Below are 12,203 nucleotides of genomic sequence, written 5' to 3' on the forward strand. Positions count from 1 at the left end.
TGTATACAGTAGTGGGAATGTGGCCTAACTCTGCTCAACGTTCCATTCTAGCCTCTTTTCAACAGTGAAGGAGGGAAGAAACCCATGGAAATTAGCAGAGGCAAGGGATGCAAGAAATGGGACATGAGAAAGTGTTGGTTCAGATGACCTTAGGCTTAGCTTCACAGAGGGCCCAGGCTGCAGTTATGACCTAGTCCTTATCATACGCATTAACTGGGACAGTATTGTGCATGGAATGGGCTTCAGCCGCTACACACACACACACACACACACACACACACACACAATGTCCTTGGCTTTGTTAACACAGTCCGATGTCTATTACAGGAAGTTAAAAGAACAGAACTATAAAAATAACCTAATGGGCTTCCTCGCACAAAATCATGATGTTATAAACCCATCACTCCCGTCCTCAATTACAATCAAATTCATGTTTTCCTCTCTAGGCTTTTGCTGAAGCAGGTTCTGTGCTACTTGAGGATGTGATGGATGGTTCATGTATTGGTCTTTGCCTTCAGCCTGCCTTGGCTCGCTGATTTATGGAGTTTTATTGACAGCAGCTGTAGCGGAAAGCATTTCTCCTAGCCCCTCTCCATCACAGATAACGTGTCATAGACACTGATACTAAAAGGCAGACAGTTTGGAGGCTTGATAGAGGAAATTAGGCATCAGTAAACCATGAAATACCACTGACTGGCTTGTCTGTGGCAGAACAGCTTTGGAGGGGCTGTGGTGTCAATTCTACAGGAAGAATACAGATCACTGCTCACTTGAGAGACATTAGCGCATTTTCGGTTCTTAACTACCCTTCCTGGAGGATTAACTTTTTTTTCTTTTCTTTTTTTGCCAGACGTGAATCCTCTGCCTCTCTGTCTATGTAGCAGATGCAAGCAACTGGCAGCCAAGCACGATACAAGTAGAATCATGAGGGCATATGCCAAACCCAAACTTTTCTGCATTCTCTTATTTGTAGAGTTACTGTTTCCTGAGTGGCTTCCAGGTTTATGTTAAGGCACCAGAGTACACAAAATACCTTAATATCTACTTTGTACCATGCCACTAATGACAGGAATCTAATTTAACATTGTTTTATCATGGCCTTTTAAGTTGTCTGGCTTGCTATTTTTGATGTGTCACCCTTTTTAACCCTCCGTTATTTATTTTTATTATTATTACAGTATTTATACCCCGCCCATCTGGCTGGGTTACCCCAGACTCTGGGGAAGTCCACACGTAGACTCATCCAAGGATAATATAATACAACTCTAGTTTGCCTTTTTCCCTTTTTTTCAGTGCTCAGGTGCTTCTTAATATATTCCCTAAAGCATGACCTTCTGCAGTACTTTGGGCATATCATTCTGAAGCCCCTAAAAAAAAATCTAGGTGATACACTAATATTGATTTTTTTTTAATAGTATCAACAATACCTGCAAAAATGCATTCCCTGGAAAGGACCTGGAAAGGACCTTTTAATATATTTATTCAATTAGCAATTTTAGAAAATGTTAACACTGCTGTTCTAAGTTTCATTGCTGTGCCACTCATTTTTGTTTCGCTTTCTCTGTTTTGTAGCTGTTGCTGTCCAACCTAACCACAGGTAGCATTTTGTCGACTGCCTAGAAAACCCTGGTGTAAAGGTGAGACATAAATGTTTGCAAACTGTTTTTAGGGTTTTTGTTGTTGGTTTTTTTTACAATCAAGCAGTGTATAAATGTTATGAAACAAAAATAAAATAAATGTAATGGATCTGATTTTTATGATAACTACAATATGACTGCCTACTGCAAACTGGCCTGGCTTTCTCCTAACTCTTCTAGGAATGAGCTCCATGTACTAAAATAAGCTGACCTTCAAAAGGACAGCACTTGCTTCCCCACTCAATGGCAGTCTTACAACTTTACAACATTAACCCTGAAGTAGCCAAGCAGATGGTGCGGTTTCCTGTGTGCAGTTTACTATAACATGAAAGGGGAAGTGAGTGGTTTGGCCACATAGCTGCACAGGATGCAAGACAGATCTAGCCCAGTGTGTTCTTCTATTCTGAGTGGAAGCTGCTATCAAGGGTCTCAGCCAGAGGACTTTCCCTTCATTGGTTCTCAGTGGACAGCCAGTTGCCTATGGGAAGCCTGCAAGCAGCACCTGAGGATAAGAAGCCCTCTCTCCACCTACAGTTTTCAGCAACTGGTACTTAAAAGGCATACTGCCTGCCTCCAAAAGTGGAGGTAGTACGTAGGCATCATGGCTGGTAGCTACAGATAGCTTCCTTTTCCATGTATGTGTCTAACCCTCTTTTAAAGCCATCCAACTTGGCAGCCATAACTTCCATAGTTTAGCTATGTGCTGTGTGAAGAAGTGCTTTCTTCAGTCTGTCCCGAATTGTCTTAACATTCAGCTTCATTTATCCACCCACTTTCTCCACCTACTATTTAATTCTGCTTGATGCCTAGCGATGTTAGAGATGGAACCTCAAGAGAGCCTGCTCTAGTAAGTCATTTGTGGGACTTAGAGATATGGTAAAGGGCAGAGAATTTGAAACTGAGGAGAGAAAGGATGGTATTTTTTTGTCCTATAAAATGACCACCAGAATGATCATTTCATACTCTTGTAGGAGGGAAGCCTTTAGGGCTCACAAAAGTTTGAAAAGACCTCAAAAGTAATCTAGTCTAACCCCTTATTTTAGTCTTTTGAAATCTGGCAGAGACACTGTTCTTTAGTTTAGGAACCATTGTTCACACATTAAATCCAATTCCTGTCAGCTACCCACAATGGCATACCACATATTTCAAGTCTGTTTCACGTTTCATGAGATTTTCGACAGAACTTCATTCTTCATTAACTTGTCAAATTAGGAAAATTAGGAGATCTGTCAGAGTTAAGTGTAGTTAAGATTGACAATGATTTTTTTAGATCAAAATTTGGGATATCCCTCCTCTACTTCTTTTATCTACCGTAATTTCCCTCATCTCTTCTCCTACTCCCCCAGCATCCTATGAGAAATTATCACAAGGGGAAGATGAACTGATCCCCACTCAAAACTGCTCATGATACTTTTTTTTGTTAATTAAAGAAAAAAGATAAATTTTGACATTTAGGTACATGTGAAAATGTTTATACAAGTAATTCACTATGTCAGTTATTGTGTCTCTTTCTTGCATTCAGTTATTTGCATTATAACAAGTCTCTGTGTGTGTCTCTTTCCCTCCTCCCCACTCCCAGTTCGTAACTCTTCAAGTTGATCCCATGGCAGGAGGAACGCACACAAACCATTCTCCTCTGTACATCTTCCAGTTGGCAGAAAAATGCATTGACACAGTCCTTGGGGAACTGTCGCTCCTTTGTACCCACTATGTAGGAGGACAACATTTAATTAATTGGCACTGATAGAAGTGTGTGATCTCTTTGGAGTTTTCCTTTGAAGAATATGTAAGACATGGAATTCAGGAGATGAGTGAAGGCAGACTCGGCAGTTGTAACAGATACAGGTCCTTGATGTACCGTCTCTCAAGTAGCAGGTTGCTGTCTTCTGATTCCCCCTCCCCATTTTACTTCCATCCAGTTAAATCCTTTTATCCAAGGCAGGAGTGTTTTGAGATCCACAGTAACAGCCTCAGCTTTAGCGCAGTGGGACAATTCAATCCTCCTAAGCTGTCAGCGATTCTTGAGCCAGATGTTTTTCAATGCGTAATATGAAGATGTAAAAAAAGAGTCAATTGCTCTAACTGGAAGTGAACTTGAAGAACATGGTTTAGCTTTCAAATCATAGCATTTCTGAAGATGTTGAATAAGTGCTTATTCTTCTTCTTAAAAAAAGAGGAAACATCTCACAACAAATATGATGGATACATGCATGTAAGATCATGTAGATTCAAAAGGCTAACTTTCTCTGCTGCGATGCAGACAGTTCTCAAAAAGAGTATGTTTCTTCTAAGTAGAAATTGTTAGAGCCATTTCCATGCATTTGTTCTGCACATTCACATGAAGTGCTTGAGACCAGCAAAGATGGCCGATCTTGCCTTGCCTTGCGAAGCATCTGAGCCATTTGGAATTGCTACAATTACAGCATTTATTACATATTGAATTTATATCCCGACCTTCCTCCTGATGCAGCCCAGGGCGGCAATTTTTTAAAACAAAGCAAAAATGTTATAAAACAGTCAAAACATTAGAAAAAAATACAGTTAAATATCTCTAATAGCAGTTACAATTTAAAACATTCTTCCATCCAGGGATCTTGCGGATGTCATCAGCCACCCCAATGCCTGAGTAAACAGGAATGTTTTCATATTCCTCCTGAAAGTTAGTAAGGCTGGAGGCAGGCACACCTCAACAGGGAGAGTATTCCCAGGGCCTTTTCAGTAGTGGTTCCACAGCCAAGAGATATGCCAAACTCATCAATCAGAACAAGAAGATTGGGTCCACACAAGATTTTCCACAAATTTCAAGAAAACAAAGAGCGAGAAAAGAGAGCTATTCTTAATAAACCTCAGGTATTTCACGACAGAGCAGGAAAACAAAACAAAATCTGCTAATAATGAATGGTATAAGGTGGATAGGGAAAAAACTAGACATGTGGGTCAGAGGGAGGAGAGAGACTGAGGTAATGGGAAATATGAACTTTTCCTACCTCAGGTTTCTGACATCTTCAAATGTTTCTTCAGATGAAGTGAGTGCAGCAGAATTCTATGTAATTACTGCTGTAGATGCCTCTTTAATTAGTTGGCCCAGCGGACAGCCTTTCATCCTTATTAAGAGGAATTTACAATTAAAAGGCATTGTGTTAACTGCAAAGCTGTACTCCGGGGAGCCATCGAGCCCTCTGTTTCACTGAAGAGGCCCATCTCATTTGGAAGAAGCGTTAAACAGGACCAAAGCATATTTTTATGCCAAGGCGAGAGCAGAAGCAGAAGCACTGTGCGCATGAGAGCAAAATCAGAGAATCAGAGAATCGTAGAATTGGAAGGGACCATGAGGGTCATTTAGTCCAACCCCCTGCAATGCAGGAAACTTCCACTACCCTGAGATTAAAAGTCTCATGCACTACTAACTGAGCTGTACTGTGGCAGCACTGGAGCAAGAGGCAGAGTTACTGAGCACCTTAATGGCACACTCCTAAGGATATTTACAAATTAAGTCCCACTGGTTTTAAACATGGCATACTTTCGTATAGATATCTGGGCATAAATAAAGAGCATTCTCAAAATGTCCAGATATACCAGTTTTGCCCAAGAGCAAGAAAAATAAAGAAAAGGAAAAACAGAGTGAGCGAGCATTGAAGGGAGGACCTATCCAGCCACTCTGTATGTTACTGAACATGCGTGCACATGCAAGGGACAGATTATTATTTCTCTAGGCACACAGTTTGAAAGGTCTAGTTTAATTACCCCACCCAAATCTGGCATGGCTCCTCCTCGTGCACCAAGGGCATCTGATGCAGGTGAGGGGCTGCAAGGTGGATTGTGTTTTGGTTTTTTTAATCTTGCCTTTCAACATTGAAAAAGCCACCACCATCACCCTGCCAAAATGGTAGAGGGAGAAAAAGCAGAAATCACAAGCCTGCCAACAAAGTAAAATCAGCAAGCACACAAATGCGCAAAATTATCATCTCATTAAAAGCTTGTGAAAACATAAAATTTTAGAAACCAGGTAAAAAGGAAGTGTAGACACCAAATTCCAGTGGAGGGCATTCTGTGACCAGAGCACCTCTACAGTAGAGGCTTTATTACAGATTAAAAACCACATTATATCAGAGCCTGGAGGTACAGGGCGTCTAAGAACCTACTTTGAATCAGGTGGTCCTTCAGAACATTTGGCCCTAAGCCAGGCATAGGCAAACTGGGCCCTCCAGATGTTTTGGAACTACAATTCCCATCATCCCTGACCACTGGTCCTGTTAGCTAGGGATCATGGGAGTTGTAGTCCCAAAAAACATCTGGAGGGCCCAGTTTGCCTATGCCTGCCCTAAGCTATATAGGGTTTTATAGGTCATACGCAGTAATATTGAGCTGTGCTCAGAAACCTTGCCAGCCAGTTAATTATTTTAAAAAGAAAAACTGTTTGAATAGTCTTCAAGGACAGCTCCAGATCCACGAGGGCATGGCTGACACCAGGCACTTGCAGCAGATGCACCAGCTTAAACTGGTGAAAGGTGCTCCACATCAACAAAGCCGCTTACACCAACCAAATAAGGACTAGATCAAGGGGCATCCCAAAGCTGCAAACTTGAATTGTCAATTCAAGGAATTGTCAATGGGGAATGCAACCCAAAAACCAAGAGGAACGTCACCACCCAGATCCAGTGACACCCCCCCCTCCCTAACTGTACTTACATTTTGTCAGGATTAACTCCGGGTTTATAGTTTGTCCACCTTCATCCAGTCCATTAACTACACCATGAGGTTGCAGAATATGCCTCTGGGGCACCCAGAATGAGACAAACCTCTCCGGGCGTCTTCCTGATGTTGCACAGCTCTGGAACATCCACAAATTATCAGTCCCTGGGCACTCCAGCGACGCATAGCAGATGCCTATGTGTATGCACACTCAGCAGAGATTAGCAAAAACGAAGTGAAGATTGGTGTGCTCATTCTAAGCTTTTATCAAGCAGTATATATATACAGGACAAAGTGATCATGGCGTCCTCTCACTTCAGCTCCGAGAACCGAAAGTAAAAAGTAGAAAAACACAACAGAGCGGAAGAGGTAAGGCTAGCTTCCGTTCTCAGGCTTTCCAAGCCTAGAAAGTAAACACAGACATGTGATGTAACAGTCACACATCAGCAACGGAGGAGGAAAATGCTAACAGAAGTACCTGTTCCACACTTCCACTATATCAATGGAAATATAATTTATGACTGTTACAACACCTCACTCCAAACGACGTCATTTGGTGCTGTTGTTGTAGTATGTTTCATGGCACGGGGGACAAAAACGGCACTGCAGTATTTCACAGTACAAGTGTCAGAAAACAAAGTGTGAGAATTCCTCAGCACCACTTTCAGGAGTTAATCCGACAGGTAGGAAAAGAATTACAGTCGTACCTTGGAAGTTGAACAGAATCCATTCCGGAAGTCCATATGACTCCCGAAACGTTTGACTTCCAAAGCACGGCTGCAGGAAGCTCCTGCAGCCAATTGGAAGCTATGGAAGCCCCGTTGGATGCTCGGCTTCCAAAAGAACGTTCAAAAACCAGAACAATCACTTCCGGGTTTTGTTCGGAACGTTCGACTCCCGAGGTATCCTAAGGATACCAGGATGAGTCCAGAAGGATACCATGGCTGATGGGTGTCAGATACCAATGAGAAATCCTGGGAAACTGCCAACACAACACTCCCTTGCCTTTTCGCCAGTACGCATTGTTCATCAGGGCAGCCAAGACAGTTTCAGTGCCAAGCAGGCTAAAAGTCACTCTGAGTTGGACTCATATACAATCAGTGCCATCTAAGAGTGGCTGGCGTGGAGGAGCTAGTGTTATGAAAGGGAGAAAAACTCTTATTTTTTTCACGCTTTGCATAATTTTATAGACTTCTATCACGCCAACCTTTTCTCTAAACTAAGATGTGCCAAACTTTACCCCATTCATCGTTTTGGTTGCCTCTTTCTAAACCCTTTCCCAATTCTACAATATCCTCTTTGAGGCAAGATGACCAGAACTGTACACAGTGTTCCAAATACGGCCAAAACATAGATTTGTATGACAACATAATGAGATTGGCAGTTTTATTTTCAGTTCCATGCCTAATGATCCCTAGCATGGAATTTGCCTTTTTCGCAGCTGCTGCACCCTGGTGGGTCAACATCAACATTGAGCTACCCACTATGACTCCAAGGTCTTGTTCCTGGTTGTTCATTGTCAGCTCCTGAGTCACCTCTGTTGCTGGCAACAGGCCAAAAGGAAAGGCGTCCCACCAACGAAGGTATGGTTGCTAAATGGTATGGTTTTATTGTACATGGTGCATGCCTACGTCTAAGAGGGACCTTACTATGTTGCTATGGAAGCCAAATAAAATAAAGTTAGAGAATGACTGTGACATATTCTAGAACAGGGGTCAGCAAACCCTTTCAGGAGGGCCGGTCCACTGTCCCTCAGTCCTTCTGGGGGACCGGACTGTATTGGGGGGGGGGAGTGAATGAATTCCTATGCCCCACAAATAACCCAGAGATGCATTTTAAATAAAAGGACACATTCTACTAATGTAAAAATACGCTGATTCCCAGACTGTCCGCAGGCCGGATTTAGAAGGCAATTGGGCTGGGGCAGGCCCCTGGGCCTTAGTTTGCCTACCCATGGTTTAGACTAGAGCATCTTCTCATGTTCAGTGCTGAGCTGCCTCTCCAATGTTTCCTCAATGAGACGAAAGCGATTTATGAGCCCTTTTTGAAATTTTAGTAATGGCTTCTTCAGTCCTGATTCTGTAAATACTGTGGACATGCCGTACTGTTAGGTCTTTGAAAAATATAGACAAATGTTTACTCTTATGTATAAAAATAGCATATCAGGGTGGTGGCCTTGAAGAACACTTATATTTCTTTTTAAATAAAGAGAGAGAGAGAGATCCCAATAATAAATGCAGTTCTGAATAGATGTGTACGAGTTTATAAAACTTTTAATAATGCTAGTTAAAATGCACAAATCTTAATTCATAAATACAAATGAACTAGTACAAAAATTAAAAAGGGGAAATTGATTCATTTAGAAACACATTGAATTCCAATGGCTGCCTCTTGTAGGATTAAATGGGTTGTTATCAGTGCAGTCAGAACGATTTCCAAAATACTAAACGCTAATCCAGTAATGCTGCCTAGAAGAGAATGCACATTCCTCTAGCTCATTGTGAGGAACTAAATAAATCTTTGGTACTGTAATAAAAAGCAGAACAAAAACTCCAATAATTAGTGCGGGGAGGAAAACACACACAAACTAATGTTGAGAATTTTCACATTCATGCTTCAAAGTGTAATCAACTTTTCTTCTCTATCAAAAAATGTATTTAAGGCGCCATCATAGCTTGCAACTAGATACAGTTGAACTAGTTATGTTTACAATAAAAATTACTATGCATTTGATACTGACCTTCATGGGTGAAGAACACATCTGATATGATTGCAGGAGGGTAAGAAGGGAAGATCTGTTTTATAAAAAGTTTGCTAAAGAAGATTTGTTAAGGTTCCCATTTTAAGTGAGAGCACAGCAGAGGGGTTTAAGTTTTGGTGTTTGTTTTTTAAAAAAAGAAATATTATACTTATTATTTAAATTCAAACTATATTAGGCACCTCTGGAACAAAGAGTTGTGATTTCATTCACCCCCCCATAGGTATTTGAAAAAGCTAAAAACAAATGCCAATCAACAACTGACTGCTCCACACCTGATGGTAGCTTCCATACCACAACCAGCATAACTGCATCTGTTCCAGTGTGACTATGATCACAGAAATCAACAGTGAGACATCATCACAAACAATGCTTCAGCCCGAGCAATGTCCAGCTTCAAGCCTACCCGTGCTCTCAGGACAGATATGGGCCATCACCAAGTGAGAACCAGCCCCTTATTTTAAGGGGCTTGTATTTAAAGAGTTTAAAATTAGTCACATCAGAAGTGTATTTTCAGTCTATGGGCTCTGTTCAGTGATCATTAAAATATATTTACAGTATGCGCATTATCAGTGCATAAGCAGAGGACATTGGAAGCAATCCAGGTACTGTGCAAGATCCATTCATTTCCATGGAGCTTGAGCAGGATTCCCCTTGGATTTCTCCCACTGCCTATTAGGACAGTGCAAATTACAACCTCTCTGGGGGACAAATCTGTGTGTATCTCTTAACATGATAGGAATGTCTCAAAGCAAAGTATTACAGAAAAACATGGTTCACAAAGCTATCAATTTCTCTAGGTACAGCAAGTCTAGAAAGAGCAGCATATCATGCCTGTGCATATTTGCATTTGAACTAGGTATAGTAAACTACTTAACTGTAAAGTCTTCTACCTTAAAAAGAAAGGAATACTAAGTAAAAGTGACTTTTTTTTTGTTAAGCAGTCATGAAAGGAAACATCACAATCAGCAACTGAGGCAGCAATACTCCTTGCTTTTGAATAGCACCAGCTCAAGAGGAATATAACAATCTAAAATAACCAGGCTTTGTGGTGCTTTTGCAAGTGTTTTTGTCCATCTTTCCACTGTGATGATCTCAAAAAACCCCCAAAAAACTAAAAATCACAACTTGAGTTCAGGACTGTCTCCTGTGTTAATGTCTCCTGCGTCCACCTTCAAAAGCATGGTGCTCTTTGTGAGCTGAAAGACAAGATGACGCAATTATTAAATATGCAAGTATTAAATACATTTTGTTGATTAAAGTCATTTGGACAGGACACTCTGCTACATGCACAATTTTTACTTACGTTTATAAAAAACTGCTTTAAAAGATGTTTGGGGCAAAAGTTCATAGATCTTTTCTAGAACTGTAGCTTCACTTGCTAACGACGCGTTTACATTCCAAACTTGAACAACATCTTCCCGATCACGGACACTGACGCTAACTCCTATTACTTCATCACCTGCCAAGAGAAAGCATCGTCGTCGTCATCATCATCTAAAAACTATCTTTGTTACTGGAGCCAGTATGGACTCGTTACCCCAAATCAAAAACACACCATGAATAAAAAACAACAAATTAGTCCTAAAGGACATGTTGTGAGGTGGTGGAATTTTACTGTAAACATGCTTTTTGTACAACTTTCCCATGTAACTGGTATAAATTCTACCTCAATAATTATGAGCTATAAATAGGTAACTTTAGTATTAAGCTTATCATAGAGATTTTTGAAATGTGTTGCCCTGTTTGTGCTTTTGGCTTGTTTTTGTTGGTTTGACTGAACCACAGGGGTCTGGGAGATGGCAAGTAATTCAACCCTGCATGGCTTTCCAAACCAATCAAATAATAGCATTATTTTATTTTATTACCCATTGACACATATTACTTATTTCATCACTGTAAAACAGGCATCTCCAACCTGCGGCCCTCCAGATGTTTTGGCCTACATCTCCCATGATCCCTAGCTAACAGCACCAGTGGTCAGGGATGATGGGAAGTGTAGCCCAAAACATCTGGAGGGCAGAAGGTTGGGGGTGCCTGCTGTAAAACAACTGTACCTATAAAAGGACATTTATTTATTTATGGTTGGTACTATATTGGGTATACAAAGCCGGGGAGGGAGACCAATCAGGCAAATTCAGATTTTAACACAGAAAAGTACCTATCCTATTTCTAATGCTGTTTGCTAGCATTATCCCAAGAAGTGCTACATAAGAAAATATGACACTACAGATAAAAGTGCAGACCAGTAAAAAGGTCACAAACCACATTACGGGGATAATCTAAACAGCTGAGCCCTGTATCTGATTTTTATATATTACATGCATACACAAAAAGACCAAACATGGTCAGGCAGTAGCTGAATGCGTGGCTCAGAAGACAATCCTGTTAATTTCAATGGACTTTCACCCAGGTAAGTGTATACAGGATTGCTGCCCTAACAACCAGTATAATTCTGTCTGCTCTAATTATTTGGGGAGGGCGGACTATTTAGACATCCTAATCACTATATATAGTGGACATAGCGTAAAATGGTACAACAGTTGCATTGTTTTGTGTTTTTAGACAATTAGAGAGGTCCCCAAGTCACTAAGACTAAATCTAAGCATGATTAGTAACACTGATATTCTATTATATGAAACTTAATAGAATTTGTATTTTTTTGTTGAAGGTAAGCCTGTTCTCAGCACAGAAATCTAGAGAGAACAAATCAGTAAAGAACATCAGCATGATTTGTGAATCTTGTGTGTAAAGCTGGAGCGCCTAACATCTCTAGGACCCTCATTGCAGTGCGTGGTGCGGGCTTTCTGTTGGTGCATAATCAGGCACTAAGGGAGGCAGAATCTTTTGCCAAAGCACCAGTGCCCTCTTATGCTTTATTTGTCTTGACTTGGTCAAGAAATACTCCTTTCAAATCATTAACCAACACAGCAGGAGGATGCCTTTCCACTGTAATGACCGAAAGTGATGGCAGCCAATGGCAGCAACCTCTTTCCTCTAGGTTCTCTCTTCTTCCCTTGAGTCACTTTGTGCAGGATCTGTGGCAGTCCTGTTCCCACTCCCTGTCCACAAATTCTACAAAAAGCGAGCAATGCCGATATGTCAAAAGTAGGATG

The 12,203-nt window shown here is 41.0% G+C and overlaps 1 protein-coding gene and 1 long non-coding RNA gene across 2 annotated transcripts in view; one reads left to right on the top strand and one right to left on the bottom strand.

Annotated features, from left to right (window-relative positions):
- Positions 1 to 9,421, top strand: LOC308581749. The gene is made up of 3 exons (XR_014005245.1): positions 1 to 100; positions 1,573 to 1,637; positions 7,771 to 9,421. It is a non-coding gene; the product is annotated as an uncharacterized lncRNA (long non-coding RNA).
- The window catches only part of EIF4E3 (eukaryotic translation initiation factor 4E family member 3), a 24,075-nt gene continuing 20,456 nt past the window's right edge, over positions 8,585 to 12,203 (bottom strand). The window contains exons 6-7 of the mRNA XM_081184369.1: positions 10,394 to 10,549; positions 8,585 to 10,286 (exon numbers count right to left, since the gene is read on the bottom strand). Coding sequence (XP_081040495.1) covers positions 10,240 to 10,286; positions 10,394 to 10,549 — 203 coding nt within the window. The 3' untranslated portion in view covers positions 8,585 to 10,239. The remainder of the gene's footprint in view (positions 10,287 to 10,393; positions 10,550 to 12,203) is intronic.

Source organism: Podarcis bocagei (genome assembly GCF_964188305.1).
Source record: "Podarcis bocagei genome assembly, chromosome: 2".
Lineage (NCBI taxonomy): Eukaryota > Metazoa > Chordata > Lepidosauria > Squamata > Lacertidae > Podarcis > Podarcis bocagei.